The sequence below is a fragment of the Zonotrichia leucophrys genome, chromosome 1A (assembly GCF_028769735.1).
Source record: "Zonotrichia leucophrys gambelii isolate GWCS_2022_RI chromosome 1A, RI_Zleu_2.0, whole genome shotgun sequence".
Lineage (NCBI taxonomy): Eukaryota > Metazoa > Chordata > Aves > Passeriformes > Passerellidae > Zonotrichia > Zonotrichia leucophrys.
In genome coordinates, this window is record NC_088170.1 from 5,191,989 (window position 1) to 5,217,132 (window position 25,144).

At 49.5% G+C, this 25,144-nt stretch overlaps 2 protein-coding genes across 5 annotated transcripts in view; one reads left to right on the forward strand and one right to left on the reverse strand.

The window, feature by feature from the left end:
• The window catches only part of CACNA2D4 (calcium voltage-gated channel auxiliary subunit alpha2delta 4), a 119,628-nt gene that overhangs the window by 67,827 nt on the left and 26,657 nt on the right, over nt 1–25,144 (forward strand). The gene's annotated exons all lie outside the window — the stretch shown is intronic.
• Nucleotides 1,662–24,502, reverse strand: LRTM2 (leucine rich repeats and transmembrane domains 2). Of its 4 annotated transcripts, XM_064735995.1 has the most exons (6): nt 23,827–24,331; nt 13,410–13,548; nt 12,446–12,597; nt 11,797–11,958; nt 7,380–7,970; nt 1,662–5,876 (listed from the first exon to the last, which is right to left on the reverse strand). In XM_064735995.1, the coding sequence occupies exons 4-6, from the start codon at nt 11,861–11,863 to the stop codon at nt 5,422–5,424; spliced, it is 1,113 nt and encodes a 370-aa protein (XP_064592065.1). In that variant the 5' UTR covers nt 11,864–11,958; nt 12,446–12,597; nt 13,410–13,548; nt 23,827–24,331; the 3' UTR covers nt 1,662–5,421. The 4 variants fall into 4 exon arrangements, with proteins under 4 accessions (XP_064592065.1, XP_064592056.1, XP_064592072.1 ...); XM_064735986.1 differs by lacking the exons at nt 12,446–12,597; nt 13,410–13,548 and having other exon boundaries at nt 23,827–24,502; XM_064736002.1 differs by lacking the exons at nt 13,410–13,548; nt 23,827–24,331 and having other exon boundaries at nt 12,446–12,609.

Here is a 25,144-nt window from a genome sequence, read left to right on the forward strand (position 1 = left end):
CCTCTGCCTGCCTGCAGCAGAACTGTGGGAAAGACAGATCTGGCCCTTGTTGGCTGCTTTTTCCCCTTTCTCTAAAGGGAGAAGAGCTGGGAGGGTGCTGCCTTGTCCCAGGTTTCCAGGGCTGTGACAGATATAGAGAGGACCCCAGAATGACACAGGGAATGTTTATTTACTCACATTTCATTCTGTAACTCCATTCATTGGTGAATGCTTGTTGTATTGCCCATTATTCTTGGAGGGAAGTCTTTTTGGCCCTCAGAAATCCTGTGCCAGGGCTTGCATTTATCTGGTTGGAGGATAGAAGCTGACCCTCCAACCTGTGCTTCCAATCAGTGCTAGCAAACCCTCTTCAAGCCAGCACAGTGGGCTGCTAATGGACAAGATGCTGAAGAGGAATCCTATTTTATATATTTTACCTGCTATATGTACAGAATTACGTGGTTATTATATAGGGTGTTATATGTGTGGATGAGTAGGTATGTAAGCAGGACAAATACATTAGTCAATATCAAATAGTAATCAAATTAGAATAAATAATTGCAGAAAATCACAGCCTGCTCCCAGACAGTTCATGAACTGAAAAAGCCCAGAGTCATCAGATGAGTGTGTTGGCTTTGCTTTTTTTCTGCTCTGTGTTTCTGGTATTATGTGAACTGCTGAGTAGTGTCTGCGTGCACTCCTCTACCTAGCTGGCAGAATGAGATTAAACTATGTGTCATAGACACCATGCTATTAAACAATAATGGTGATTCTCCTGCAGCTCATACCTTTTTAGCAGAACAGATGCCTCAGCTGTGAGCAGATTAAGAGTAGCTGGGTTCTGCTCCCAGTTTCTCTCTGAAGATCAGCCTGAGCCCAGCAGGGTGACAGAGTACAGCAGTGAGAGCAGGGTGGCACAGGGGTTTGCTCGGTGGGTTTAACATCCTGCGTGGTTCCACATGCGTCAGGATGAGCTTATTCTTACAGCAGGGGAATGTGATGAGTTGTGTATGCTTAGCACTGAAAGTGGCCAAGTGGGGAATTTAAACTTCTTAGCTGTGTGTGATAGACCTCACCAGGGAACAGCTGGTGGAGAGACTCTTTTAGCTCTAGGGGTAGCAGCTTGTGTACTTGGGGTGCAATAGGATTAGACTGCAATTTCCATCCATTTCCAAATAACCTTGCTCAAGAGGGTCAGGAAGCTGGAGATGTAGGAACCCATAGCTCCCTATTTGTTACATTATGTTCTAATTAAAAAAAAAAAAAAAAAAAGCTTTTGGAACCAAATTTGACCTGAATATAACTCCATTGGCTCCTGCATTCTTACACTAGGGATTAATTTGGCCCTTTCTACTTTTATGTAATGAGCTGATTGCCACAGTATCTTATCCTTGTTATACAACCACCCTTGTCTGGCTGTGTCCCTGGAGCATTCTGTGTGTGTTTCTAGATTTAGGGTCTCACCTTCACCTACTGTGTGTTTAGCCCTAGAGCCTCACCCTGACTTACACTGATGTGTGTCTGTGCATGTTCTCTCCAAACTGTGTGTACAGACAAGAATATATCTGTGGGAATTGAGGGGCTTTCTCCTTTGGCTGGCTGTGCCCCCGTGGTGTTTGCTTCTGCAGGGGATAGGGAAAGAGTGAATGCTATTATCAGAGATCTCATTTAAACAAGAAGGAACATAGGAAAATACATTCTTTATTATTATTCTGTAACAACAAGCCAGAAATATAATATACCTTTAAAAATTTTCTGTCTCATGCCAAAGAAACCTCCATTCAATCATTTTAGAAAATCTTGTCGCTCTCCCTCAAACAGTAACAAAAAAGAAAAAGGAATTACAAGTGCCATCTGTTCCCTGCAAGGGATGTGCCTACCTGTCCCACAGGTGGATGTGTGGGGAAGGGGAGCAGGAGGAGCAGGAGGGCTGTTCCTGGTGGCCCTGCCAGCCCAACATCACCCTGGCATTGTTGGACCTGGCAGTCCCAGAGGACCCTTTCCTGAGGCACCTGCAGGGACAACAGGAGCTGCTGTCCCCACGCACCAGAGGAACCCCTTGGCTGGGCACACAAGGAGCACTGGGTCTCATTCTGTATCCAGCATCCCACAGAGCTGTGTTTCTGCCTGCTGGGGATGCTGTGCTCCCTGCAGTGCCTGTGGGCAGTGCAGCAGCTCAGTCACACCAGGGCAGCCTGATTTCCAGGTGTGCTGGGGAGCAGAGAAAGAGCCTGTTAGCAAACAGTGCCATGAAAGAGGGCACTTCCCAGTGAGCCCAGTTACTCTGCTCTGCATGCAGAAGGACAGGTCCTCATCCTGCCAGAGTATTTGCTTTCCAGAGGGACTCCTCATAGCCAGCCTTCGTGTTTCCCAGCAACACTCACTTCTCCCCTTTCCTGGGTGGGTTGCTAAACATAGCAGTCCCTTGTCTAGGGTTGAGATAAATCCAGACTTTCTGCCGTATAAATTAAAACAAAAAAAAGGAAAGGATGGGCAAGGTCATCACCAGCCCCACAACACAGGATATAGAAAATATTATTAGCAACAAAGAAAAATTGGTCAGGGCAGGAGGAAGTCACAGGGAAGGTGCAGGGAAAGGAGGATTTCACACCCTCAACCCCTGCATTGTCCCCTACCTTCTTCCCATTCATTTCACCTCTAGTCTATTCCCTTAAAAACAGTCTCTCTCTTATCTCACACACACACGCACACACACACACACACACACACACATAGAGATCCCATTTGTTTTGTGCAATATGTCACCATTATTTGATGCAAGTAAAATATAGATCTATAAATATACCACTCTGACTCAAGTCCCATTTCAAGTATGATTGCGGAGTCCAGTATGGTGAAGGGAGAGGTTCCCCTGAGAGGGAGCTTGGGGAGAGGTTTGGATCCAGCAGGCAGAGTCTGCTCCTGGCTTGCTGGGAATGTGGAACAGCAATAACACACATATGGAGTCTGCAGTGCGCCAGTTCTGCCCTTCAGATCGGGCGACACTTGGAGCAGATGGGATGGTTGGAGTGGCTGTACAGTGCATGGGGGAAGAGTCCTTCCTGCTCACATTTCACCAGCCCCCCTCCTTTGCTTCCTCTTCCCCACAGTGTGCTGGAAGCGGGAGGAAAGTGTGTGCTCGCACTGGTGGGCGGGCTGACTGCTTCTCCCAGTTCTTCCTCTGTGGCAGCCTGGTCTTGTGCTTTCCTGAAGAACATCCTCCTCTGCCCCATGCTAAAACAGTCCAGAGCACCCTGTCTCCTTGGCTCTGGTGACCCTGGGTAGACCAGGAGGGATTTTGCCACTCCAGGCTTTGATTAATGGTGTTGTGTGCCCACGGATCAGTACAGCCACCTCTCTGGGACCAGAAGGAGTGAGGAGCCGGTGTGCATTGCTTCCACAGGGATCCAGCCACAGCGAGCAGGAGGGCTGTGAGGTGTCCCACAGCACTGGGATTCAGATGGAGCAGGTGGAAGGAAGAGGTGAGGTGCCCTGGCAGGGTGCACCTGCAGAGCATGCAGGGCTCTGAGGCTCTGAACACAGGTTGCTAGTGAAACACCCTGCAAGGCTGGGCTGGCTGCCAGCTTGTTTCCTGATGGCAGGGATCACACCATCCACAGGCACAGTGGATGCACGACCTCCGGTGTCATCTTCCTCGCCCAGGAATACCCGCTGTGACGGGTTAGAGCAGGTTACCATGGCAATGTGCGCTCTCCCCTGGAGACAGCATTTTATCCCACTTCCAGTGATACAAAATGAGTCCTTATGTCGAGTTCCTTTCATTTTTTTTTTTCCCCTCTCACTTTTTTTTTTCCCTGTCAGGTCAGAATGAGCTAAGACTAATAGGAGGCACTGCAGTCTGAGGGCTTTAAAATCTGGTTGGGGGAAGTCACCCTATGTGACAGTGGCAGTGTGCACAGCAGTGTGTGTGACCACACTCAGGTGCAGCTGTGGGTGTCACTGGACACCCCAATGATGGTGAAGGGAGTGCATGTGGGCTCTGCTGCCTTCTGTGCCAGACCTTTCCTGGGCTCTCCCACATGTGCCACACTGTGCTCCAGGTTCCAGCCTTCACCTCAAGACCCTCCATACCTCTGCCCACTCTTCTTGGTCACACTGGCTGCATCACCCTGTTCCACACACCGTGCTGGCCCCTGTGCCAGCCATGGCAGCTCCTGGGTGACTATGTGTGACTTCTTCCCCTGACACCTTCCCCTAGGCTCACACTACTCAGCACGGCTCACGCTCCTGGTAAGCCACCTCCTCCTCCAGTCTTTTCTGATGACCCACTTCTGATCTGCCAATCAAACATTTCTAAATGGAGGCTTCATATCCTTACTCTCTCCATTTATTTGAGAAGACATGAAATAGATAAGAACAGACTTTCTTTTTTTTTGATGTTGTGTACTTATTTCCACTGACTGGTGGAATCTCAATAGCTTTGCCTCTCTCCATCCTCTTCTGCCAGTTCCCACTGGCTCTGCACTATGGCTGAGATGTTTTTGTTACTCCTCAGTAACATGTGCATGTTTTTTGTCTGAAGCAGAAGGTGATACACACTACTATGATCAGGGTAAGGTAAAGTGGCTGGATGTATCCATGGCTGCATGCAGAGGGCAGGTCAGCATGGGCATGAGTGATAGCTCTGCATGTGCAGCTGGGGTGCCTGGATGCCTGGAACTGGGACTGGCTCTGTGTGTGTGTGTTGGGATCAGAATGAGTCAGTGTGTGTGTGTACAGGAGGATGACTCTGTGCTGTGCACCTGCAGCAGATGATGTGTGTGCCAGCTCAAAGGTTTGGACTTGGCCAGGAGCAAGAAGAGGGACACTGTGCTCCCTGGCAGTGTGTTAGGGTGATACAGACATCTTTCCACCTCTAAAAGTGAGAAATATACCGCTGACTGTTACCCTGCCATAGGGACCTTGCCTCCCTTCTGATGCAATCTTGGCAGCTCTGATTTGTAGGGTAGGCAGCAGCTTCGTGTCACACACCAGCAGTGACCTAACGGTGAGGCATGGACACTTCTGGTGTCCTGCTCCCCACACAGCTGCTCTCTGTTTGCACAGAACTCTTGACAGGACACAGGATGACTCAGGACCGAAGCTGAGAGGATGACACAGGGTCCCAGAAGGTGCCAGCTGCCTTTGCAGCAGGCATGTGAGGGAAACTCTGTGCAAGGGCATGAGGCACAGCAAGCACTCGAGGTCTGACTCTACTTTATTTGTCTGGGAGGGCCCAAGGGTGAAAGGGCACAAAATGGGCCTGGGGCAGAGGAAAAGAAATTGAGCCAGGTGCCCTGACCCCCCAGAAGCATGTTGTACTACTTGGGTGAGTGGAGCAATAGCACAGTCTGTCTGGGAAGATGTATTTTGGGAGGACCCCATGCTTGACTGCTCTCAGGTACCTTTTTTCATCGCTGTCCCTTCCTTCCTAGAACAGTTTCACGCCACAGAAGAGATTTGTTTTTGCTCTTCATGTTCACCTTCTGTGTCACCCATGAGTGGCTGCCTCTTCTTCAGCTCCCTGTGGTACTTGGCCATGAGGGAGGCGTAGATGCAGCCATAGGCAGCTGCCACCACCATCATGATGCAGACGATGCCACAAACCACCCCTGCAATGATCACAGTGCCGATGGCGCGGCGCACGCTCACGGGCCTGTACCGCTGTTTCTGAGGGCATCCCACACTGGGCTCCACTTCTGGTTCTGGGCCTGATTTAGATTTGGAAGGAGCAGGGCTTCCTTTAGTGCAAGGTGGGCCAGTATTGTCCAGCACTGTAGAGCTGTTCTCATCATCCAGCTGGGAGCAGTAGTTGAACATCTCCATGGGCACCATCCGCATGTCCTTTCCTTTCAGCTCCTTGGGCAGGGTGCAGGCCAGCTGGTCGATTTTCCCACCTGTTCCAACAGAGATAACAGGAGTCAATCACAGTTCCATGCCCATGCACAGGCAGCAGGGTTAGATCCTCAGCTAGAGGATCAGGGTTAGATCCTCATGGGCCTCCATTCACACCTGCTAAAGTATTTTCCCTGCAGAAGCTTCAACCATGTCAGCTGGCCAGTAAGTCTCTGCCTAGGTTGGGTTTGACAGTAGAGCTCCTGGTGCATATCTGAATAGGCCAAGACATGAAAGCCCTCTGAAACCATTTAAGTCAGCCTCATACTGTTTAGTGAGTTATGTAAGTCTCAGAAGAACCACTTTAGAAAAAGAGAAATTAAAGCAAAAATATAGGAGCAGGCTGTACCTTCTCAAAAAAAACAACAGATACACATCCCATCTTCTGACAACTAATCCATCTCTGTGAAAATAATGACAGATGTTGAAACAAATGCTTGAGTGAGTTTGAGCAATTTCCTTGAAAGGGAGGAAAAAAAGCAAAGTTATGTCTGCGTGCTTTCCACTGACTTTGTGATATGGTAGTCAAGAAAAAACAACAAATCCAAAAAAAAAGTGCAAAGTGGCACTCGTGTGCTTGTTTGATTCTGCTCACACAAATGCATATTTCAGACTGCAGTGTAGCCATAGGCAGAGATAATCTCCTTGCAGCATGGCTGTGATCAGCAGGGATGTGACAGCTGACTGTTGCTATCCGCATGATTTGAGACCCTTTCCTACTCGTTGGTTCCAGAAACAGAAGGTCAGGCCTTCAATCCTCACTCCTGTAAAATGTGCCATCTTTCTTTGAGGTGCAGCTCCTGAAAGCATGTCATCCCATCAGCATTCCTGATAAGTGACATGTACCTTTCTAGTCTTCTGTGTTTCAAGGAAAATCTGGAAATGCAAACTTGTCAAAAATGGCTCGGTTTGAAATGATGATTTCATAGCCATTCTGATTTGGGGCCTGGCTTGTTAATTTGAGCTGTAGGTTGGGTTCTCCAATATGAGTTGCAGTGATTTTCCTAAGTGTCACTGTTTCCTAGTGTTCTTTTTTTTGGCAGCAAACCTGATGCTTTACAGCCAAATCTGACTTCTAATTCTCTCATCTTAAGAAAGAGAATGGGATGGTTATTTCCAAGTGTGAAAAGCATTTCTTCTTTTTAGCAGAAAGAGTAAGGTGAATTCATAATCCTAAAATTTTAATTTTACTTGAGGAAAGTTCTTTATTCTCTCAAGATTAAAAAAAAAAAAACCAGGTAATAGTTCAGATTAGAAACAAAACAAGGAAATAGGAAATCTAGGGCTGCTGGGGACTTCACAGAGTGGCAGTGTTGCCATATGAAGGTGCAGTGGTGCTGAATTGTAGCAGGGTCCTGATGCTCTTTGGCTGAGACCTGTCCATCAGGTCAGCCTGACCTGCCACTTGTACGTGCTCCTGTTTCTTCCCTGCCTGCCTTTTGCTTGCTTTTCCTGGAAGACCAAAATTCCCCCACCTGCCTCCCCTCGCGCACGCGAGCACCCACCTCGGTAGGAGAACCACTCCATCCAGTGCTTGAAGTCCCGGAGGTTGCAGTCGCATTCCCAGGGGTTATCCCCAACCTGGAGGTGCTGCAGGCTGGTCAGAGGCTCAAAGGTCACCCTGTCCAGGCTCTGCAGGCGGTTGGACCTGAGGGAGAGGGAGCGCAGGGCAGGCAGATCGTCAAAGATGCCCGAAGGGATCTGGGCCAGGCCGTTGATGGAGAGATCCAGCTGGCGCAGCAGGGCCGTGTGCTGGAGCAGGTCCTTGTCCAAGGCCCGGATGCTGTTGTTCCTCAGCTGCAGCTCTGTGAGGTTCCCCAGGTCACTGAAGATGTTCTGAGGGAGCTGGTCCAAGAAGTTGTTGGATAGGTCCAACCTCTGCAGAGCAGAGAGGTTGGAAAACACTGCTCCTGGCAGGATGCTGAGTTTGTTGTTGAGAAAGAGGAAGGTCCTGGTGTTTGTGGGGATGTCTGAGGGAATGGAAGAGAGGCCCAAACCACTGCAGTCCACTTCCAGGTTGCCGCTGTTACACTTGCAGGAGGAAGGACAAGCAAAGAAGGACTCAGCAGCACATAGTGAGAGCCAGCAGCCAAGCACTGGAAGGTGAAAAGCAGGGAAGGAAGAGGGCATGGATTAGATGAGTGCTTCCCCATCCTCACCCACCACCAGCTACAACACAACCTTCACAGCAGGGCTCTTCACTGCAATGCCCTGCAGTGTAATGAGTTTCCTCACAGCTACATTGCTTTACCCCTGCCTGCATCCTGACAGCATGACTTTCCTCTTAGCCTGTTTTTTTTTTTTGGAACAAGCAAGTAAATACCCTTCCAGTTTCACAACAAAGTCAGAACAGTGCATCCCAGCAGGCTTTGCCAACAGATACTGGAGCACTGGTACCTGTCAGAGGATAATGGAGCAGAGAGTGGTGGGAGGTGACACCTCTGACAAAGGACAGCTCTTTCTAAACAGTCAGGGTAGAGACAGGAGGGACCAGGTATATTTAAGAAGTTCCAATTTTTCACAAACAGATATGTTATTAAAAAGCTTTTAAGAAAAATGAAAAGTAAAACAACCTACATTTCAGATGTGCTCCTGCAGTTTGAATCCTAATATTTGTGATAGATAAGACTCAGATATAAGACTCTAAATCAGGGTATCATTTGCTTACCATATTCACAGTGTGTCCACTTTTTAATGAATAACATTACATTACAAAGGGATGACCAAGACAACTGCTAAAAAGTAACAAGGAGTCCCTAAATCACTGGACACCTGGTACTTGCCATTGCTCTCAAAGCAGTTTCTGAATCCCAGAGCAAGAGCCCCAAAAGTATCTCTGAGTGACCAGTGACCCTCCCCCAACTAGAGGTGGTAACTGGGTGCAGATCCAGCAATTTTTCTAATTAAGAACATTGGACACACTCTGGACTACAGTCAAATCATGGGGCAAACCCTGAATCATGGTCATAACTGGGCAGACAACAGACATGCAAAGAACAGTTTAAACTACATCTGACTGAAATGGCCCACAGCAATGGAATGAGGAAAAGAGATGTACATTGGTAACTGACAAAAGCAGTGTCAGGAAAAGGGTTAACACACACACCTTTTCTCATACACTGTCTCAAGGTTGGACAAATCACAAATCAGCATTTTTTAGAGCTGCTGTGGATTCCAGACATGGCTCCAGATCCTGCCAGTGGCACCAGGGCACTAGTTACCAACCTTCCCTGGAAGCCAGTGGCTTTTCAAACTCTCATTTTTGTGACAAAGAAGCATTATCAGCAAGAAAGCAAGCTTTGTGCCTCTTGTCATTAGAGGAGTGGGAGTTATGTTTAAGCAGACTATGTAAAACATTTGCATCCTTCATCTTAGTTCCTTTTGTGGAATTGAGATCACACAATGAATTCCACTATTCTTCAATGTGGGAAGCAAATTCAGCTCCCTCGCAGTTTTTAAGGTGACAAGTTTGAGCATTTGACTAAAACTGAAGCAGGTTTGTCTGTACATCATGCCTGTCCTCTCCCTTTCTCACTTTTCTTCAGAGAAGGCAGTCACTTGGGTTGGTAGAGTCTTTTGGGGGGTGAATGGTAGCTAAAGGGGGTGCATTGATTGTTTTGCCTTCCTGAACTGGCAGCCAGGTTCTTCTGTCCTGCTTTTTTCTTCAAGGAGCCAACAAGCAGGTGTTTTACTTCTTAATCCTAAAGGAATTGTGAAAAGATTGCCACAAGAGAGAGAACCAGAGGAGACCCATGCTGTGGAGAAGTTCTGCCTGGAGCAGCTTTGCAGTCAGCCATGCTCTTCCTCTCTTCCCCTGTGCCACTCTCTAGAGTTTAATCTGACCCCCAGCCCATTTTTTTATAGCATCTTTGCTTCTGTCAGCATTGCGCCTTCATACTCCAACCCTCTCATCCTGCACAGGGCAAGTTTTGTGTTCCCAGTGATCCTTGTGGGAATTGGCAGATTTGTGGACTGGTAGTCTAAGGAAAACTATCCTGTTTGAATCCTAAGCTATATGACTTCATTAAGGACCAAGGGATAAATGTTCAGAGATAATATATCAATTCTCTCTTATTTCATCTGTCTTCGCAATTCTTCAATAATTTTTTACTGTCCTACAGTTGAGATCTCAGGTGTACATCAGCCCAGGCCATGCCAATAAATGTGCTCTTTTAAGGAGAATTATGGACCCTTATGGTGAAATGTAAGACAGATCTTTACCCAGACCACCTCTGTGCTTGCTTGTCATGCCGAGGCTGGAGCCCACAGCAGAAATTGCCATGAAAGTAGATCATAGCCAATGGGCTAGTGCAGCACAGGTACTGACTGGCTGGCTGATATTTAATTCTGTTCAGAATATGTCACACTCTTGTTGTAGGGAGGGAATTAAAAGAATGGGAGCCAGAGTGGGGAAGGGAAAGAGCAATGAGTCATTCAAGTGACCCCGTCCTTTCCTGGATGCTTAACAAAAGCCCAGTATTAATAATAGATTGGCAGCTGTGATGATGAGATAACAGCTGCTTTGTACACCAAGAAAGGCAGGAGCAGCCCATGTGTAACGCTATCCAGGTGGCATTCTGCTCAGTGCTTATCTCTCAGAGTGCCTGGCCGCCTGCGGCGCCGCCTGGGTGGCTCTGGGGTTCCACCAGTGTGTTTGCTGGCAGTGGCTGGCAGGAACAGCCTCAGGCAGCTGGCTGTGGTTATGTTCAGGAAGTGGATTTGTGCCAGGCTTGTAGGATATGCCAAAAATGTCTTGTTGTTACCCATATATTGCTGTATGCTTTTGGAAATATTTTACTAAAACCGTACAGAAAAGAGATCTCGTTTTCATTTCACATCCATGAGGATGTGAGCTGAGGCCAGGGAATTCATTGCGTTGGTGAAGATGCAGCTCTACAGGAAGGAGAGGCAGGGAAGCAATAGACAAAACTTGAAGCTGTCTTCCAGCCCTACAGAAGGATGGATAATAAGTGGTTTTGTGTTTAGGGAAGATCAAGTTACTTTGTGGGGTGTTTGGTGACTCTAGTAGGTGGCAGAAAGATTATCCAGGTATATCACATTAAGTCAAGACTCAGTAGCGTTCATAATAAATAATTTAGACAGTCTGGTCTGTGAGGATGGATTACAAAGATGTTTGTTTTCTGGAGAAGGAAGTCATTCCCCCAGCTTACAGCTGCAGCTCCAAATGTGACCAGGAGGACTGGAGCAAGGGAAAGCACAGACTTACTTGTGCCTGGGCATGCAGTAGTGAGGGACACTCACCAAGGGTCCCCTTTACTCTGCTGTGGTCCCCAGATACTTCTCTGAGATGCAGATAAATTCCCAAAGCCCCACATCACCCTAGCAGTGCCTGCTCTGCACTCAGGGGTGCTGCAGCAGCTGCCCCAGCCCCCTGGGAATATGCACAGGCCGAATGTTAACAATTTAATTTGAAGGAGAGCTTCTTTATTTACTCCTTGATTTTCACTACATGTGGCAGTGCCCAGTAGGAGAATTCTGCCTTCACATCCTGCATTTCCCTCTAAAATCTGTTATGACTTTTGCTGTGAAGAGCTTTGCTCAGCAGCCTGTGTAATACCCCAAGCACAGAGAGAAGCCTGCAGCTCATAGGATGCTGATTTGAGGCATGTTCAGGGTGGATCTTTGTGCAGTGGTGTCTGTCGTGCTGTTTCTCACCTGCCAGGCCCACTGGAATTCAGAAGCAATCATCACTCGCTGTCCCACTTTAAGCCCATCTTCAGCTTTAGAATATCACTCTCCCTCCCAGCTAGCCTGGCCTCTAAAGGAATCAGGAATTAGTTCAAACATCTCCATTCTTAGCTGTCCCTCTCCCCTGTTCTTAACCCTGATGTGACCCATTTTCTTCCCATTCCCTTGACAAACAGGAATGCTGTAGTTGGTACCTGAGCAGGCATTACTTACGACAAGCCTCCTGCCACCTCATGAGGAACCTGCTCCTCCACCGGTGGCCAGCACTTGCAGGCAGCATCGTGCTCTTCTCCAGCGTGCCTTCACATCCAACAGCCAGCCTGGCCTTCGGCCCCGCCGCGAGAGGGAATGGCCTTGTAGCCTGCCTGCCAGGTCCTGCAGAGGGAAAGCAGAGCTGGGCAGAGGACATTCACTTCCCTGGGTGCTGAGCTCAGAGCTGCCCTTTCCCCTCCCCAATTAGGGTTTTGCCTTTGAGGCATCACTTCTGTTTTGGAGGAGAAATGGAGGGTGTTTCAGGAGGCACAACATTAATTCGCTTTGAACCTCGCGGTGCAGAAATAAAACCTGATTCACCTAAGTGCCAGAGAGAAGTTTGTGCTTGAACAGCCTGCCATGGTAGCTACATTAGCTTCATGCTCAAGGTTAACCTGATGAATTGCTAAGGTGACCCTGCCAGGGCAGCAGAGTCCGCCCCATCCCCGTCGCCCCCACGCAGGCTGGTGCCACCTGTGCATCCTCTGCCTGACGCACGGCTCAGGCTCGCTGCGATCTGGGCACCAGCGGCTGCCAAGCCGCTTCTCTGCCCGCTCCTCCTCCCCCCTCCACCACACCCGGCCCCCACCCCCCGTGCCGTATTCCCTACCAGCACTTCCTGTCTGCTTTAAGGTAAAATGGATGTGGTGGCTAGAGCGGCACCGCTTCAGCTTGGGGATTTCCCACTGCAGCAACTGCAGGAGCTGAAGAGCGAGCGAGCCTCGGAGGAGAAGGATAAGGAAGGACCTGAGGCGGGGGAGACTGAGTGGGAGTGTTGAAAAGAGAGGAATTGCATCTTAATTAGTAGAAGGAAAAATCCTCAGTCTAATTAGAAACCCAAAGACCATAAAACTCTCCCCTGACAGTAAGTGACTGACAACAGGTTTCAACTTCCCTCCCGCTTCCCTTTTGGATACAAGGAGGCAGGAAAAATGAAAACATCACAAATCCTTCTGTCCCCCTGTGTACTCTCTGACGTGCCACCCACAGTCACAGCAGCACATAGATGGACACATTTCAACCAGAGTACAAAAATAAGCCATCCTCCATCCCCTCTGAGGGGCTCTGACAACATCCACAGCAGCTGTTTTAGCTGGGTGCTGCACTGCCACCAGGACACTGTCCCCACACACGTGCAGGTGCCTACCCTCCCCCAGGCTCCCAGACTGATTTATTTTATATGGGAATGTAAACCACCAGGAAATATTAAAATTAGCATCTTGATGAAAATTGCGAGCAGGTTCAGTACCTAGGCTAGCACATTTACAAGGCTGTTTAGATCATTTACCTAAATGCCAATGCACCAAACACCTCTCATAGTACAGAAACCAATTCAGCCTTCATCCGCTGCAGCCCCCCACTCCCCAAACTGAGCTGGAACCCTTTCTCTGCAGTTCCCACTGGAGGAAAAGCTGCAACAAATAGCTGTCCCCATTTGGTGCTTGTGCTCGCCCTGACCGAGGAGACTTTCAGCCTCCCCCACTGAAACCTCTCCATCCTAAATGCCGCCCCTCAAGTCTCCTGTCCCCGCCTGTCCATATGGAAAAGGAGGATGAAAAGCTGCAGGCACTTACCTGGAGGGGTTCTGCCTGCAGCCACTTCCACCCGAGTCCCCGGACACTGCCCAATTACAGCCTCTTCCTTCCCTCTCCCTGCTTGACTTTCAGTCCCCAGCAGCAGCTTTCCGTGTGCTCTATTTAACTCCCTCCAGCACTGGAATAAACGGCAGAGTTAAGCTGACAGCCACAGAGCCTTATCTGCCTGCTGGATAGCGCCAGTCGATCAGCTCCAAATCCCGTTGCCAAATGATCACGTCCTTGCTCTCAGCATCAGGGGCAGCCGCCTGCCATGCTCTGCCTTTCCCTCTTCCCCACCTTCACTCCATCTAACTTTGTCAGGGTTATAGATAGCTCTGTTCCTTGTGCTCTTGCCTTTTGGCTCTGTTTTGTAACACCCCATCTGTATCAGCTGGCTTCGTTCCAATTAGGGGGGCAAAGCAATTTAAAAAAAAAGAAAAAAAAGAAAAACAAAGCCAGCTTCCTTGGGTGCTTTATGACATTGTTTCCCTCTGTGGTGTCCCCTCAGCCCCCAGTCATGCCAGGCACTGGTGTCTCTCCCAGTGCTCTGTGCAATTCATCCAGGCTGTCCCCAGGCAGTGATGGGGGCTGAGGGCAGGGCAGGGCTGGCACACCCAGGCGTGAGGATGGGGACAGGGTCAGGGTCCACCCCCGGCTCCTTGTGCTCCAGCAGGGCAAGTCCAGCTCTTGCACTCATTTCTGGTACCTCACAGGCGCCTCTTTCCCTCAGGCAGCACCAAGGCTCAAGCAGAGAGTGCAGGGTGGGAGGAGCAGCCATGTATAAATAAGCTGCCTTTTCCCTATGTTTAGAATTTATTACAGTGCATAGTGATTAACACCTGTTCAGGCTTTAATGTCAGTCTCCTGCACTGCAACATGCACTGAGATGGAGGGGCCTTGATAAACCCGAGATTATTTTAAAGCATGTCACATATATGCCACACTCCCCACTCCATAGATAGCAGCCACCCTGTGTGCACTCATACACGTGTTCCCAAGACTTAAAAGCAGCTACCTACATGTACAAATGCACAGTCACCAACCTAGCTTACATCTACAAATGTGTGCACGGAGCTGGGCTTGCACATGTTCCAGGGACTCTTCTGTAACCCATATTTATTAACCTCCATGTCTTCCACAAAGCTGCCTGCTTCTCCAAGCACACCATATGCCTAGGTGGCAGAGCAGTAGATTTGGAATACATGGAAGTTCTTGGCTGCTGAAAGGTGAGGGTCAATGAGCTTCTGCATCTATACATTGAAGTATGTTCATGGAGAAATTTTAATTCCAAAGATCCAGGAAAAAAACCCAGTTTCTCCTACGCATCTACTGCCCATAAGAACATTATACCCTTAGTGATTAATATTCCACAGTCAAGAGAGAGCAAGGAGGAAGAGAGGATTTTTAAGAGTTTCATTTTTAAAGGTTTCCTCTGACTTGTCTTGAATTCTGACTTAATTAGCAGTTTTCTTGTGGCCCAAGAGATGCCTTCTGCTCTGCAGAGCGCCAGGCCAACTGCACTCCCTGCCAATGCAGCATTGGGAATGTGTAATCTTGGGGCAAATAGCACCTGCCCACACCTCCAGCCTCTCCAAAGCAGCACCAGATGTGTCTGGCTGCTTTCAGCCTGACAGCCAGGGATTTTTCCAGCAGCCAGGACTCTGACAGACCTAGGAATGCTCCCTGTATGTCCCCAGCTCAGCAAGAGAGGCACCGTGCTGTCTGTCCTGAGCTTGCCTGGCATTGCTTGGCTTTGGGGGCTGAAGGCTGGTCAGCATTGCTGGAGCTCTGAACTCTCTGAAGTCACTCAAGGGCTCCACAAACCAGGCATTTGTCTTTCTCATGGGCTTTCTAGATCATTCCTTCTCCCTAGAGCAGCATGTCAGCTGAATGCCCTGTTGTCCATGGGGCACAGAGGCCAGAGCTTTCTTCCATGTGCTTGGAGCTGAATGTCTTTGCACATTCTTGAGAAACAGCGTTGCCTGTGGGGCTGGTGATGGCCTTTTCCTATTACTGTTTCAAATAGGACAGCAAAAGACAACTTTTTTAGTTTCAGCTCAAGGCAACAAAATGAAATCATCCATTTCTGGCCCATGGGCTCCAGTGGCCAAAAATACACCGAGCTGAAGTGCCACTTGGACATTTGGCCTGCTGTCAGACTCTAGAGGACTCTCTAATGAGGATTCCCCTAATTAGATTGAGCAGGGAACTGGGGGTTGCAGAGGGGATTGTAATGACTCCGCAGTGCTTGCCAGGGCCTGAAAACTCCAGCAGGCACAATTCCTGCCTTGTGCCTGCTCCTCTGTGCCCAGACACCAGTCATGTTTGCAGTATCACCCCAAAGCTGTATTTTTTGTGGGAAGGGTCCCAAGGAGCATGCTAGAAGAGCAGGGAGGGTTTCAGTTTACTGTATCCACATACTGGCTTAGTAATTCTTCCTAATTCTGTGTCACCTTCTATCCAAAGCTTGCCATGTGCTCTACGAATGGCTCTTTCAGGAGCTGTCAGGTGGTGCTATTTTGTGTTTAATGACCCCCAGAAGCAGAGCCAGTAGTGCTTCTGCTCTGGGTAGGTGGATAAATCTATCCCATTCTCCAGACAACAGCACTGAGACTAGAGACACAGGGGACTGTGTCACTGGGATGAGACACTGTCAGAGACAGAGCCCAGCAAGCTCTGTCTCTGATTATCTCTGCAAGCCCCTAGCACTAACCCTTGGATCATGGCTGGGGGATCAGACTCCGTTAACAGCTTGGCTTATGAGCACTGGCAGGGCATGTGGGTGACCTATATTACACAAGGGTAGGTAGCAGAGACTGCAACAGATGCCAGCAATAAATTATCAGAAAGTGTGCACAGACTTTCCTCCCTCCCCCACATCTCCTTCATGGCAAAGTCCCTTTCCCCTTTCCAATGCTGAATTGCTTTAGCCTTTATCAGAAAAGCAGCAGCATGAGGGAGGGCATGGAGGACGCTTTAAGGAGATTATGTTCTTTCCTTCCCCTTTCCTTGTTGCTTTTAGGATCCATGTTTTATTGCTATCACCCCATAATGGAGAGGGACAGTGGTACCCCAGCATTTAGTGACTAGCACATGTTGTTCTGTGCATGTCCCTTCACTGTCCTTGGTGGGGCAAGTGGCAGCAGAGACACATAATCTGTGTGGCCTGTCTGCCACACCACAAGTGGCTTTAGATGGCATGGAGACCTCACCCATTCAGGTCCCCAATAGACCTGCTAGTTGTGCAGATTTTTGATCCCAAGAGGTGACACTGTCTCAGTGGCAGCCCCTGTTTGTTGTCTCTTTGGAATGCAAAAACACTGAGAGGTGGCAGGGAAGCTCAGCAATGCTGTGGAAACATCCAGTGTGTGTCACTGCTCCAGTGAGCTTCCCAGCTTTGTTTGCAGCACTTGCTGATGTATTAACACATGTGTTCAGGATTCATTAGTGTTGTGCTGTCACAATCAATGGAAAGCACATTTTAAATTCATACAAGAAACCCAGCTGCAGAAGAAATTGTGCCCTCTGACTTGCAGTGATCAATCACAGCTAAGCAAAACACCTCATCCAGAAAGCTGTAAAGCAAGCAGAAAAAGTGTAAAACTTGGTCTTGTAAAAGACTCTGCCACATTCCTGGCCTGATATGAATAAAAACCTCACCCTTTGTGATATGAAAAGGTCAAAAAGCTTCAGATTTTTGGATTGGCAGTGGAGGCACCTCTGAAATGAAAATGAGCTGATGGTAAAAAATGTTGCCTCCCCAGAACCCTCCAAGAAAGATCAACTTTATCCCTGTTTTATGGAAAGGTAAATGATGCAGGTAAAACTGGCTGATTTTGGCTGGCAGAAATTTCAGCTGTCTTGCTTTTGATACTTCATCATTAGTCCACATCAGTTCCCCACTCACGGAGGATTTCAAAGCTGTCAAGTGCAGCGTTTGCACTTGGGGTTGTAAATGCTGTCCTGTCCTGCAGAGAGCATTTGTAGGCCTTATCAAAGCTACACAGAATAAAAGATTTTTGGCCAGGTTTTCCCAAAGTTTCCTGACGGGCCTGTGGCAAGAACAGGAGAGAAGCCAGTTTTCTTGATTCCTCATTCCACAGCTTAAGCAGAAAACACTATTTGCATCCCAAGCCTCCCTGACCAATGCACAATAATGAGACTGGGAAATTCTGGAGGAGCTGGAAATAACCATGGGCATAAAGCCTCAGCAAATCCTCTGAGAAATACAGAGCATAGGAAGGGGAGATGCAGAGGGTAGCACTGCTGGGAAAGACCCAGATTGCTGTGGGGATGTGGAATTCCTTGGGAAGCTGTGGAAGCAGGTGGAGAGAGCGGGATATCCAACCAGGAGTGACAGGAAAGTCCCAGCACAGCGAAAAGCGTGGCATATGGAGGAGGCCCAGAGCAGCAGCAGCAGGAGGAGAGCTGAGGGGGCAGTTGACAGGAAGAAATCCAGCCATGTGTGTGCCAGCATCTCCTCCAAGTCCTAGGGAACGCGACAGACCACGTGCATGTTTCCTGCCTGCAGAGCGGAGGCAGCTGAGAAGGGAAGCGGGTGAGGGAGTGGGAGAGGGGCTCAGAGGAGGGACACGTGAGCTGACTACCCAGTTTCCTCCTCTTTTTCTTGCCACAGGGTGATGTTTTTGTTCTTCTCACACTGTTGGCAAAAATTGGTAACCAAGTGAGATGTGGAGGGGGGTTCTACATGAAGGTTGAGATAACATTTTCTGATCCAGCCAGGAACAGTTGGCTGTGGGTGGTGGCTTGTCACCAGCCCTGCCAGTTCTAATCCAGATCCCAGTTTTTCTCATTCTCTCAGCTGTGGAGTGAAGAGCCTTCCCTACAACTTTAATTTCCTGCAGGGGTTAATCCCATGGTAAGTGGTAGCTCAGGCCTTTAATCCTTTTGCTCAGTCCCTTGACAGAAGGACTGCAGGTCTGAGGGAGGCACCCTTCTGCTCCCAGTTCCCCCTCTACACCCCACGAGCATCCTCCAGCTCACTGGCATTTAAAATGCTGCTCCCTGCTTCCTGGCAAGCCTATCCTGGGGGTGTGGGTGGGTGGTACAACCAGGAAAAGGTTGCAGGCAGAGAAGACAGCTTGGTGGGAGAATCCTGGTTCTGTGGTCCTCATTCCCATCACTACTGTGCTCACAGGTATTTTCTGCACTTCTTGGCTGGATGGTGCTCTGAATCCCAAAGTATTCTCTTTCTTGTTTTTATTTGGGTGGCGTTCAAGAAGGAAGGTGTGTATGGGCCCACATTTGTGAAGGATTCTCTGAGGGGTCAAAAATTTTAACATGGCCCAGTACCTTCCCTGGGTCTCTTACTTAGAGTCAAAGGATGCAGCAGATCTTTAAGAGGGAAGGTGCCAGCCTGTCTGAGATAAGAGATACATTTACACTAACAGAGTAGTAGATGGAGGTGCATCAATTTAGCAGCAAGATAGAAAAATGTACATTTTTAATCATTATAAGCTCTGTCCCTGGACAGAGCCAGGCCAGATTTCCATTGAACAGCATTACCAGACTGCCAAATCAAGGGGCTTCCAGATCAATATCAAGAGACCCCTGTTACATCTTATGGGGGTCAAGGCACTTCAGACATGAGCCTTTTCTCCTTGAGGTTTCTCATTCCAAAAATGAGGCAAGCTTTTGCAGGCCTGAGTGATGCCTTGCACACAAAATGCCCCACACATGCTTGTTTCCCATCATTCATTTCTGCATTAGCCCAAAAACTGGTTTTGCTTTTGTCACTGCCTGCATTTTGAAGTACTCTGGCCTTCCTTATGCTTGACTTTTGTTACTCTTTCTTCTGGTGGCGAAGCCAGCGTGGTGAATAACTGCTGCCACCGAGGCTGCTGCCCCTTTTCCTCACTCCCCTCACTGGCTGTGCTTCCCTGGGTGCCAGGCTCCCAAAATGAACTGCAAGGGTCATGGCTTGTCACTTTGGCTGCTGGAGCAGGAGGAGAGAGATGATGTAGAAAACGCTGGAAAAATGGAAGAACTTAATTAAGATGTCACAAGGCTGTGCCCTGGCCATGTCTAGAGGGACAGGGACCATCCATGCCTGCACAGTGGTGGGCAGAGCACAAGATGCTGGCAGTAAAAATCCTCTCAGCCCTTATCATAAGGGGATCAGCAACCCAGCATGCACACAGCTCCTGGCAAAGCTCCTGAGGAAAGGCTGCCTCTCATCATTCCCACACAGTGCGTTTGTACTGGACTCTGAAGGAGACCTTTTTCTGCCTTAGTGACTTGCAGAATCTGCCTCACTTGGTTGCCACTTTGGTTGCCACTGTGGCACAAGGTTGTTGGTGCTGCCTGTAAGAGCCTGGAGCTGTTCTGCTGCTCCATCACCTTCCCAGAGCATCCAAGAGGGGCAGCCCTGCAAAGTCCACACAAACTGCATGGCATCTGGGCTGCTGCCTTCAGCTCCAGGGATGCCTGCAGATCCCTGGGACACATTTGTGCTTTTTACAAGCTGGGAACATTGCCCATAGCTCAACAAGACGTGGTGACAGCTCTCACAACCCAGAGCTCCAGCCAGGATCTTTGGATGCATCTGGGTTAGCACACAGATCCCAGCCTCATGCTGCAGAGCTTGCCGAGGCTGAGGAAGGTCTGCAAATTTGATGTGACTTTAGTTTTCTACGGGGTTTGCAGCCACAGAAAAGATACCTTTATGGCAAAGTCACATCCCATCAACATCACTAGAAGTGGTGTGGAGAGCAGGGCCCACCTTCAGGTACCTCACAGCAAAGTCGCTTTGGGCAGTGCTGGCACTAGGGAGTCTCACCAGGAGATGAATGCCAAGCCAAGTTGCCTTTAACAGCTCATCTCCAGACTCATGATGAGGTCTTGTTTCTTTATCCCTTGTGTGAGAGCATGGTTCATGGGGAAGGAACCTTCCCAGCCTCCTTGAAGTGAGGAGGAGCATGGTAGCAGCACATGGCTTCCAATAAAAACTTCCAGGCTTTTCTTGCTGTCAGTCAAGAAATACTGACTTTGTGTGGTAAAGTAACACAAATTGCTGTAAATTTAAGTCTCAGTTCTTCCTGTGATGGGCATAGGGCATTGCAGAGCATAAATAATAGACAGTCTCTTTTTTCCCCATTAATAAAAATATAACACGGAAATGGTTATTTTCATTAAAGGAAGAAAAAAATTGATAAAATAGTATGATAAAGTAGGCTTGCAAAACTAAGGACTTAAATGTGAGCTTATACTTGCCCAACCTTCATTCAGCCACTTGCATGGATGCAGCACAGCACTGCCTATGCTCACCCAAACAAGTTCTTTTTTTCACAGAACCCTGTCCCATACTCAGTGCAAAGGACACATGATACTCAAGCTAACAATGAGGATGTTGTAATAAATAAGGCTGTTTTTATATGGTCAGAATTAAATATTAAACCACAGTTTTGGCAGGAGGCCACAGTCTGTACATTCCTAATTTTGCGGGTGCCCAGCACGAGACCCTGGGGGCCATTTTGCAGAACTGCTGAACACTCACAGCTGTTTTCCAAAATGCTGGCAGCTTAGCCAGCAAACTGGTACAATCTCAAGGGCTCAATAGCACTGAGAGCCAAGAGGTCCCAGGCCCTTGTCCTGCACCTGCTGCTCCTTCGCTGTGTGGCTAAGAGGGGAAGTCTCTTTTCCCCTCAAAAGCCAGGAAAACCACCATTCTCTCTTGCCTCATCAGGAGCATAAATTCTATACAGGCAACTGGAGCTGCTAACATCTCCAGAACAGCATAAGACAATGCATAGTGATGTATTGCCTGCAGGGCTTGCTTGGCAGGCAGTAAACAAATAAAAGAGACACACATTTTGCAGTACCCAAAAAAAAAAAAAAAAAAGAGCCCCCTGCTTCACTCCTTGAGCACCATGTAGCCAAGTACCCTGAATGAAGCAGCTCATGAAAATAGTATGTGATCCTACCAGTCAGTAGCACACTGCCTCCAGTACCAGTATTTCCTAACTTTCAACTGCTTGTCTTTGAAATATCAATAATATATTTCACATAATCCAACCCCTCACAGATGAAGCAACTTTTCCTTCCCTGTCTCGAGTCTGGAATTGAACTAGCTTATGGATAAAAAATGCACATCTTCTTGCTGTTATCATCCCCTCAATCACAGAAAGCTTTACTGTGAGCCAGCGTTTTGGTAAAGCCACAGCAGGAATAGGGTATGTGTGACAAGGTATTTCCCTGCAGCAGGAGGAACATCCCAGAACTCCCACTGCTGCTTCTTTCCAGGCAGAACTGAGTGTGTGTCATGGTGTAGCATGCTGAGGCACTACCCCGCTGGCCGGAGCATCCCAGTATGGTCATCTGAGCTATGGTTCGAGCCACCCAGGACTGGGACACTTGTCAAGCAGTGTAAGCAGCTGCTTGTAACCAAACATGGCAAGTGAAGGAAACTGCCTGCTCTGTCTTTTGACTCAGCAACAGGCAAAAGTCACGGAAGAACTACCCAGAAATGCCCTCCCACAGGCTCGAGCCTCTCCCCATCCTGTTCCAGGCTCTGTTGCTCCCTGAATTCTTCTGTCCAGGTATCCTTGTGGCCCTATGCTGACCCTCCCAGCCCTGCTGACACACAGCTCTGCCTTCATCAGGCTTCTGTGGTGCAGAAAAGCCTAGAAAATCCTTTCTGCATGAGGCTTAAAAAAATGCCAGAGGAAGGGGAGGAAGCTGGAGTGACTCTTAAAGATGTCTGAGCTGAGAGTGCACCTTGCTAGCATGTGGCATTCACTTTGCTGGAGGAAAGGGTAAAGCTATGATCTGGTATAAAAATTACATAAGAAGGCTTCCTCCCTTTCTCTTTGCAGCAGCCCCTTTGCTCAGGATTTACCATAATTCCTCCAAGTGGACAGGATGCACTAACAGGGGCAGCACTGATGTCTGACAGGGAGACAACTCCCGCAAGCCTTTCGCTCATGTGGAATAATTCCCTTGCAAATGTTGTTTGCCCACAGCAGTTAGAGGAAAATCCACCCCTGCCCCCCCACAGATTTGAGCCACAAAGCTCAGAAGAAAAAATGGTCTGCAGTTCTGGAAAGACTCCCTTCTCCTCACTGCTAGGAAGGTCCCCTGCTTTGGGACAAGTCGCTGTCTGTGTTCAGGGGTTCCCCTGTCTTTTAAGGGTTTCCTTCTCCTGCAATAGCAGCAGCTCTGGTCCTTCCCCAGATGAGATCTGAATTTCTCTCTCCACCCTTGAGTGGCAGGTCAGACTCTGGCAGCAGAGCAGTGCTGTATCCTGCCCACCGCCATTCCCATCAGGGCTGTGCTGGATGTGGCACATTCAGGTTACCTGACAGTCCACGTGGTGGGCCTGGGGCACAGCTTGGCCATGACCTGCTTGGAGCAACAGCTTCAAACACCCTCTCTCCCCAAATCAGGAGAGCTCCAGTTTAACATGTCACTATTAATTAGCAGGAGATGCAGGGACAGTAATAAACTGGTCAGGCAGAGGGAGGAGGGGGCAGCATGCCCTGTGTGGGATGTGTGTGTGTGTGTGCACGTGTCTGTGCATGTGTATGTATGCACACAAACACACACAGACACAGACAGGCTAACACTTACATGTAACTCCTGTCCACAGTGTGCTTCTCCTCGGCTCGTTTGGGACCTCATTCTCACTCTTTCCTCCCAGTCAGGGCTGGAAAAGGCTGTGAAGCTTCTCTGTGCTCTGTTTCACCCACCCTCCTCAGTGCTCTGCCTTCCACCCAAAAGTTCAGAAATCACAGGCTCAGCCTGCAGAGATGCTGAAAGCAACTCGGGACTTATTTTTGGCTCTGCTTGTGATTTGGCATGCTTCACTTCATGTCCTGTGGTCATGTCCATGAGCACACACCCCCACACACTTATCCACATCCACCCCCCCATTCCTAAAGCTGTGCACTGAGTGCTGAACCTCTTCGATTTGGGTCCGTACTTCTCCATTTTAGGGTGTTCTTACTGAGTCCAAAATGATAGCCAGCAAAGCCATCACAAGTCAGGAGGGTGGCACCTCTCATGCTGACCCTGTGAGAGCCCCGGGGAGCAGACAGAAGTCAGGGCTCACCAGGAGCTCCCAGGTACGGGGTGACCCCAGCTCCGAGTGCTCAGCCTCAGAGGCGCACCGGTGGTGCAAGGAAAGCTGCCGGTGCTGTTCTCAGCCGGGAGAAGTTGCTCCCTCCCGGCTGCCTGCACTGAGGCTGGGCTGGAAGCAGCAGGAACAAGCTCTGCAGCAGGTTTGCCGTTCCCCTGTCCGTCTGTCTGGCACAAGGGAGCCTTTGAGCCGCCCGGCGCGCAGCGCTGCCCTGCCTGCCGCCCCCTCCCCGGGGGAGCCGCTGCCTGCGGGGCAGCTCCGCTCGCCTCGCTTAGCCGGGGATGGGGGGAAATCCAAAAGGGAAACGGCTTTGCTTACCTCTCTCAGGCTGGAATGGACCCTCCTGTGAGAATGGCAGCTCTCCCGGCTCTCTGAACCCGGTACAATCCCAAAGCAAATCCAGCAGAAAGTGCCTCTGTTCTGGAGCCTAGCTGGCAGGAGCCCTCCCTAGCCAGCCTCTGGCCTCGCGTGGAGGGCAGGGGAGCCGCACAGCGAGATGACAGCGTGGGAAAGGGACTGTAATCCTCCGTAAATAATAAATAAGGGGAGAGAGAAAGAGAGAGAGAGGCGGGAGAGGGAGCGACTGTGCGCGGTGAAGTGACAGCTGGGGGTACATCTGCGATGGCAGCAGCACACGCACAGGAACGCGCACAGACAGTGCAGAGGAGTCACCCCGCCAGGCAGGCAGGATCTGCTCCCAAACACCCAGAGGAAGGAGCTCGGGAGGTTTTCATTGCTCTCAGTGCATCGTGGAGAAAGGGCAGCTGCTGTCAGTCCCTCTCTCTCCCTCATCCCGCCCTTGCTGCCATCCCTCTCCGGGTGCCAGGAGCCCAGGGGCTCGAGGAGGGCTGAGGAGATGCCAGGGCGGGAGGAGCTCCCCACAGCCCCTGAGGAGGTAGATTGGTCAGGCACAGGTTACAAGAGAAGGCACCGAGCTGAACAGTTCCTCCCCTCCCTCCATCTCGCCCCTGCTACGGCTGATGACAATAAACTCAGAGAGAAAGGCATCAGGATGAAAAGGGACAAGCCCTGGCTTTTGTATAGGAGTAAGGAGCGATGGGGACACAGCTGGGGAGAACCTGGTGGGCTTGGGAGAAAGGCACCCCCTTCCCATCCCCCTTCCAGGGCTCCAGAGACGGTGGTGGAGAGGCATCCAAGGGGGAGACAACCGAGAGGTGCCCGCCGTGGGCAGCACAGCCCTGTGCCTGTTTCCTTAGGGATTCAGGGAAATCTTGTGGGGTGCTGTTAGGGGGTAGTTGGGACGAGGGGAATGGGTGAGAGAGCCACAGTTTGTTCCCCTGAGCTTTGGGTGCAGCATGGAGTGTGTTCAGCCATAGGTGTATGCGTCAGGTGCCGTGACATCCATCAGGGACAGGCATTCCCTGCCCTCCCTGACATCACCTGCTGGTACAGGGATGCAGTAAGCAGCAAACCCAGCCCACTGCCACCACTGGGATCTCCTCTGTGCTCTCCCACGGGCTGCTGTAGCCTTCCCCCCAAAATCTGCCCCCTATCTTGCCTTCCTCCATCTTGATGAGGACCTCAGTAGCTCACATTTGCAATAATTACTTTTTTGTTTATCTATTTAAACTGCCCCTTCTATCAGGTCCACTATCATAAAACTGGCTGATTTGGG

Bases quoted from the DNA above. Each gene is read 5' to 3' on its own strand.
- LRTM2 (XM_064735986.1), bottom strand. From the start codon at position 11,863: ATGCTGCCTGCAAGTGCTGGCCACCGGTGGAGGAGCAGGTTCCTCATG. The intron at 7,971-11,796 runs GTAAGTAATGCC...TTCACCTTCCAG, and splicing joins GAGGTGGCAGGAGGCTTGTC to TGCTTGGCTGCTGGCTCTCA. The intron at 5,877-7,379 runs GTGGGTGCTCGC...CTGTTGGAACAG, and splicing joins GGAGTGGTTCTCCTACCGAG to GTGGGAAAATCGACCAGCTG.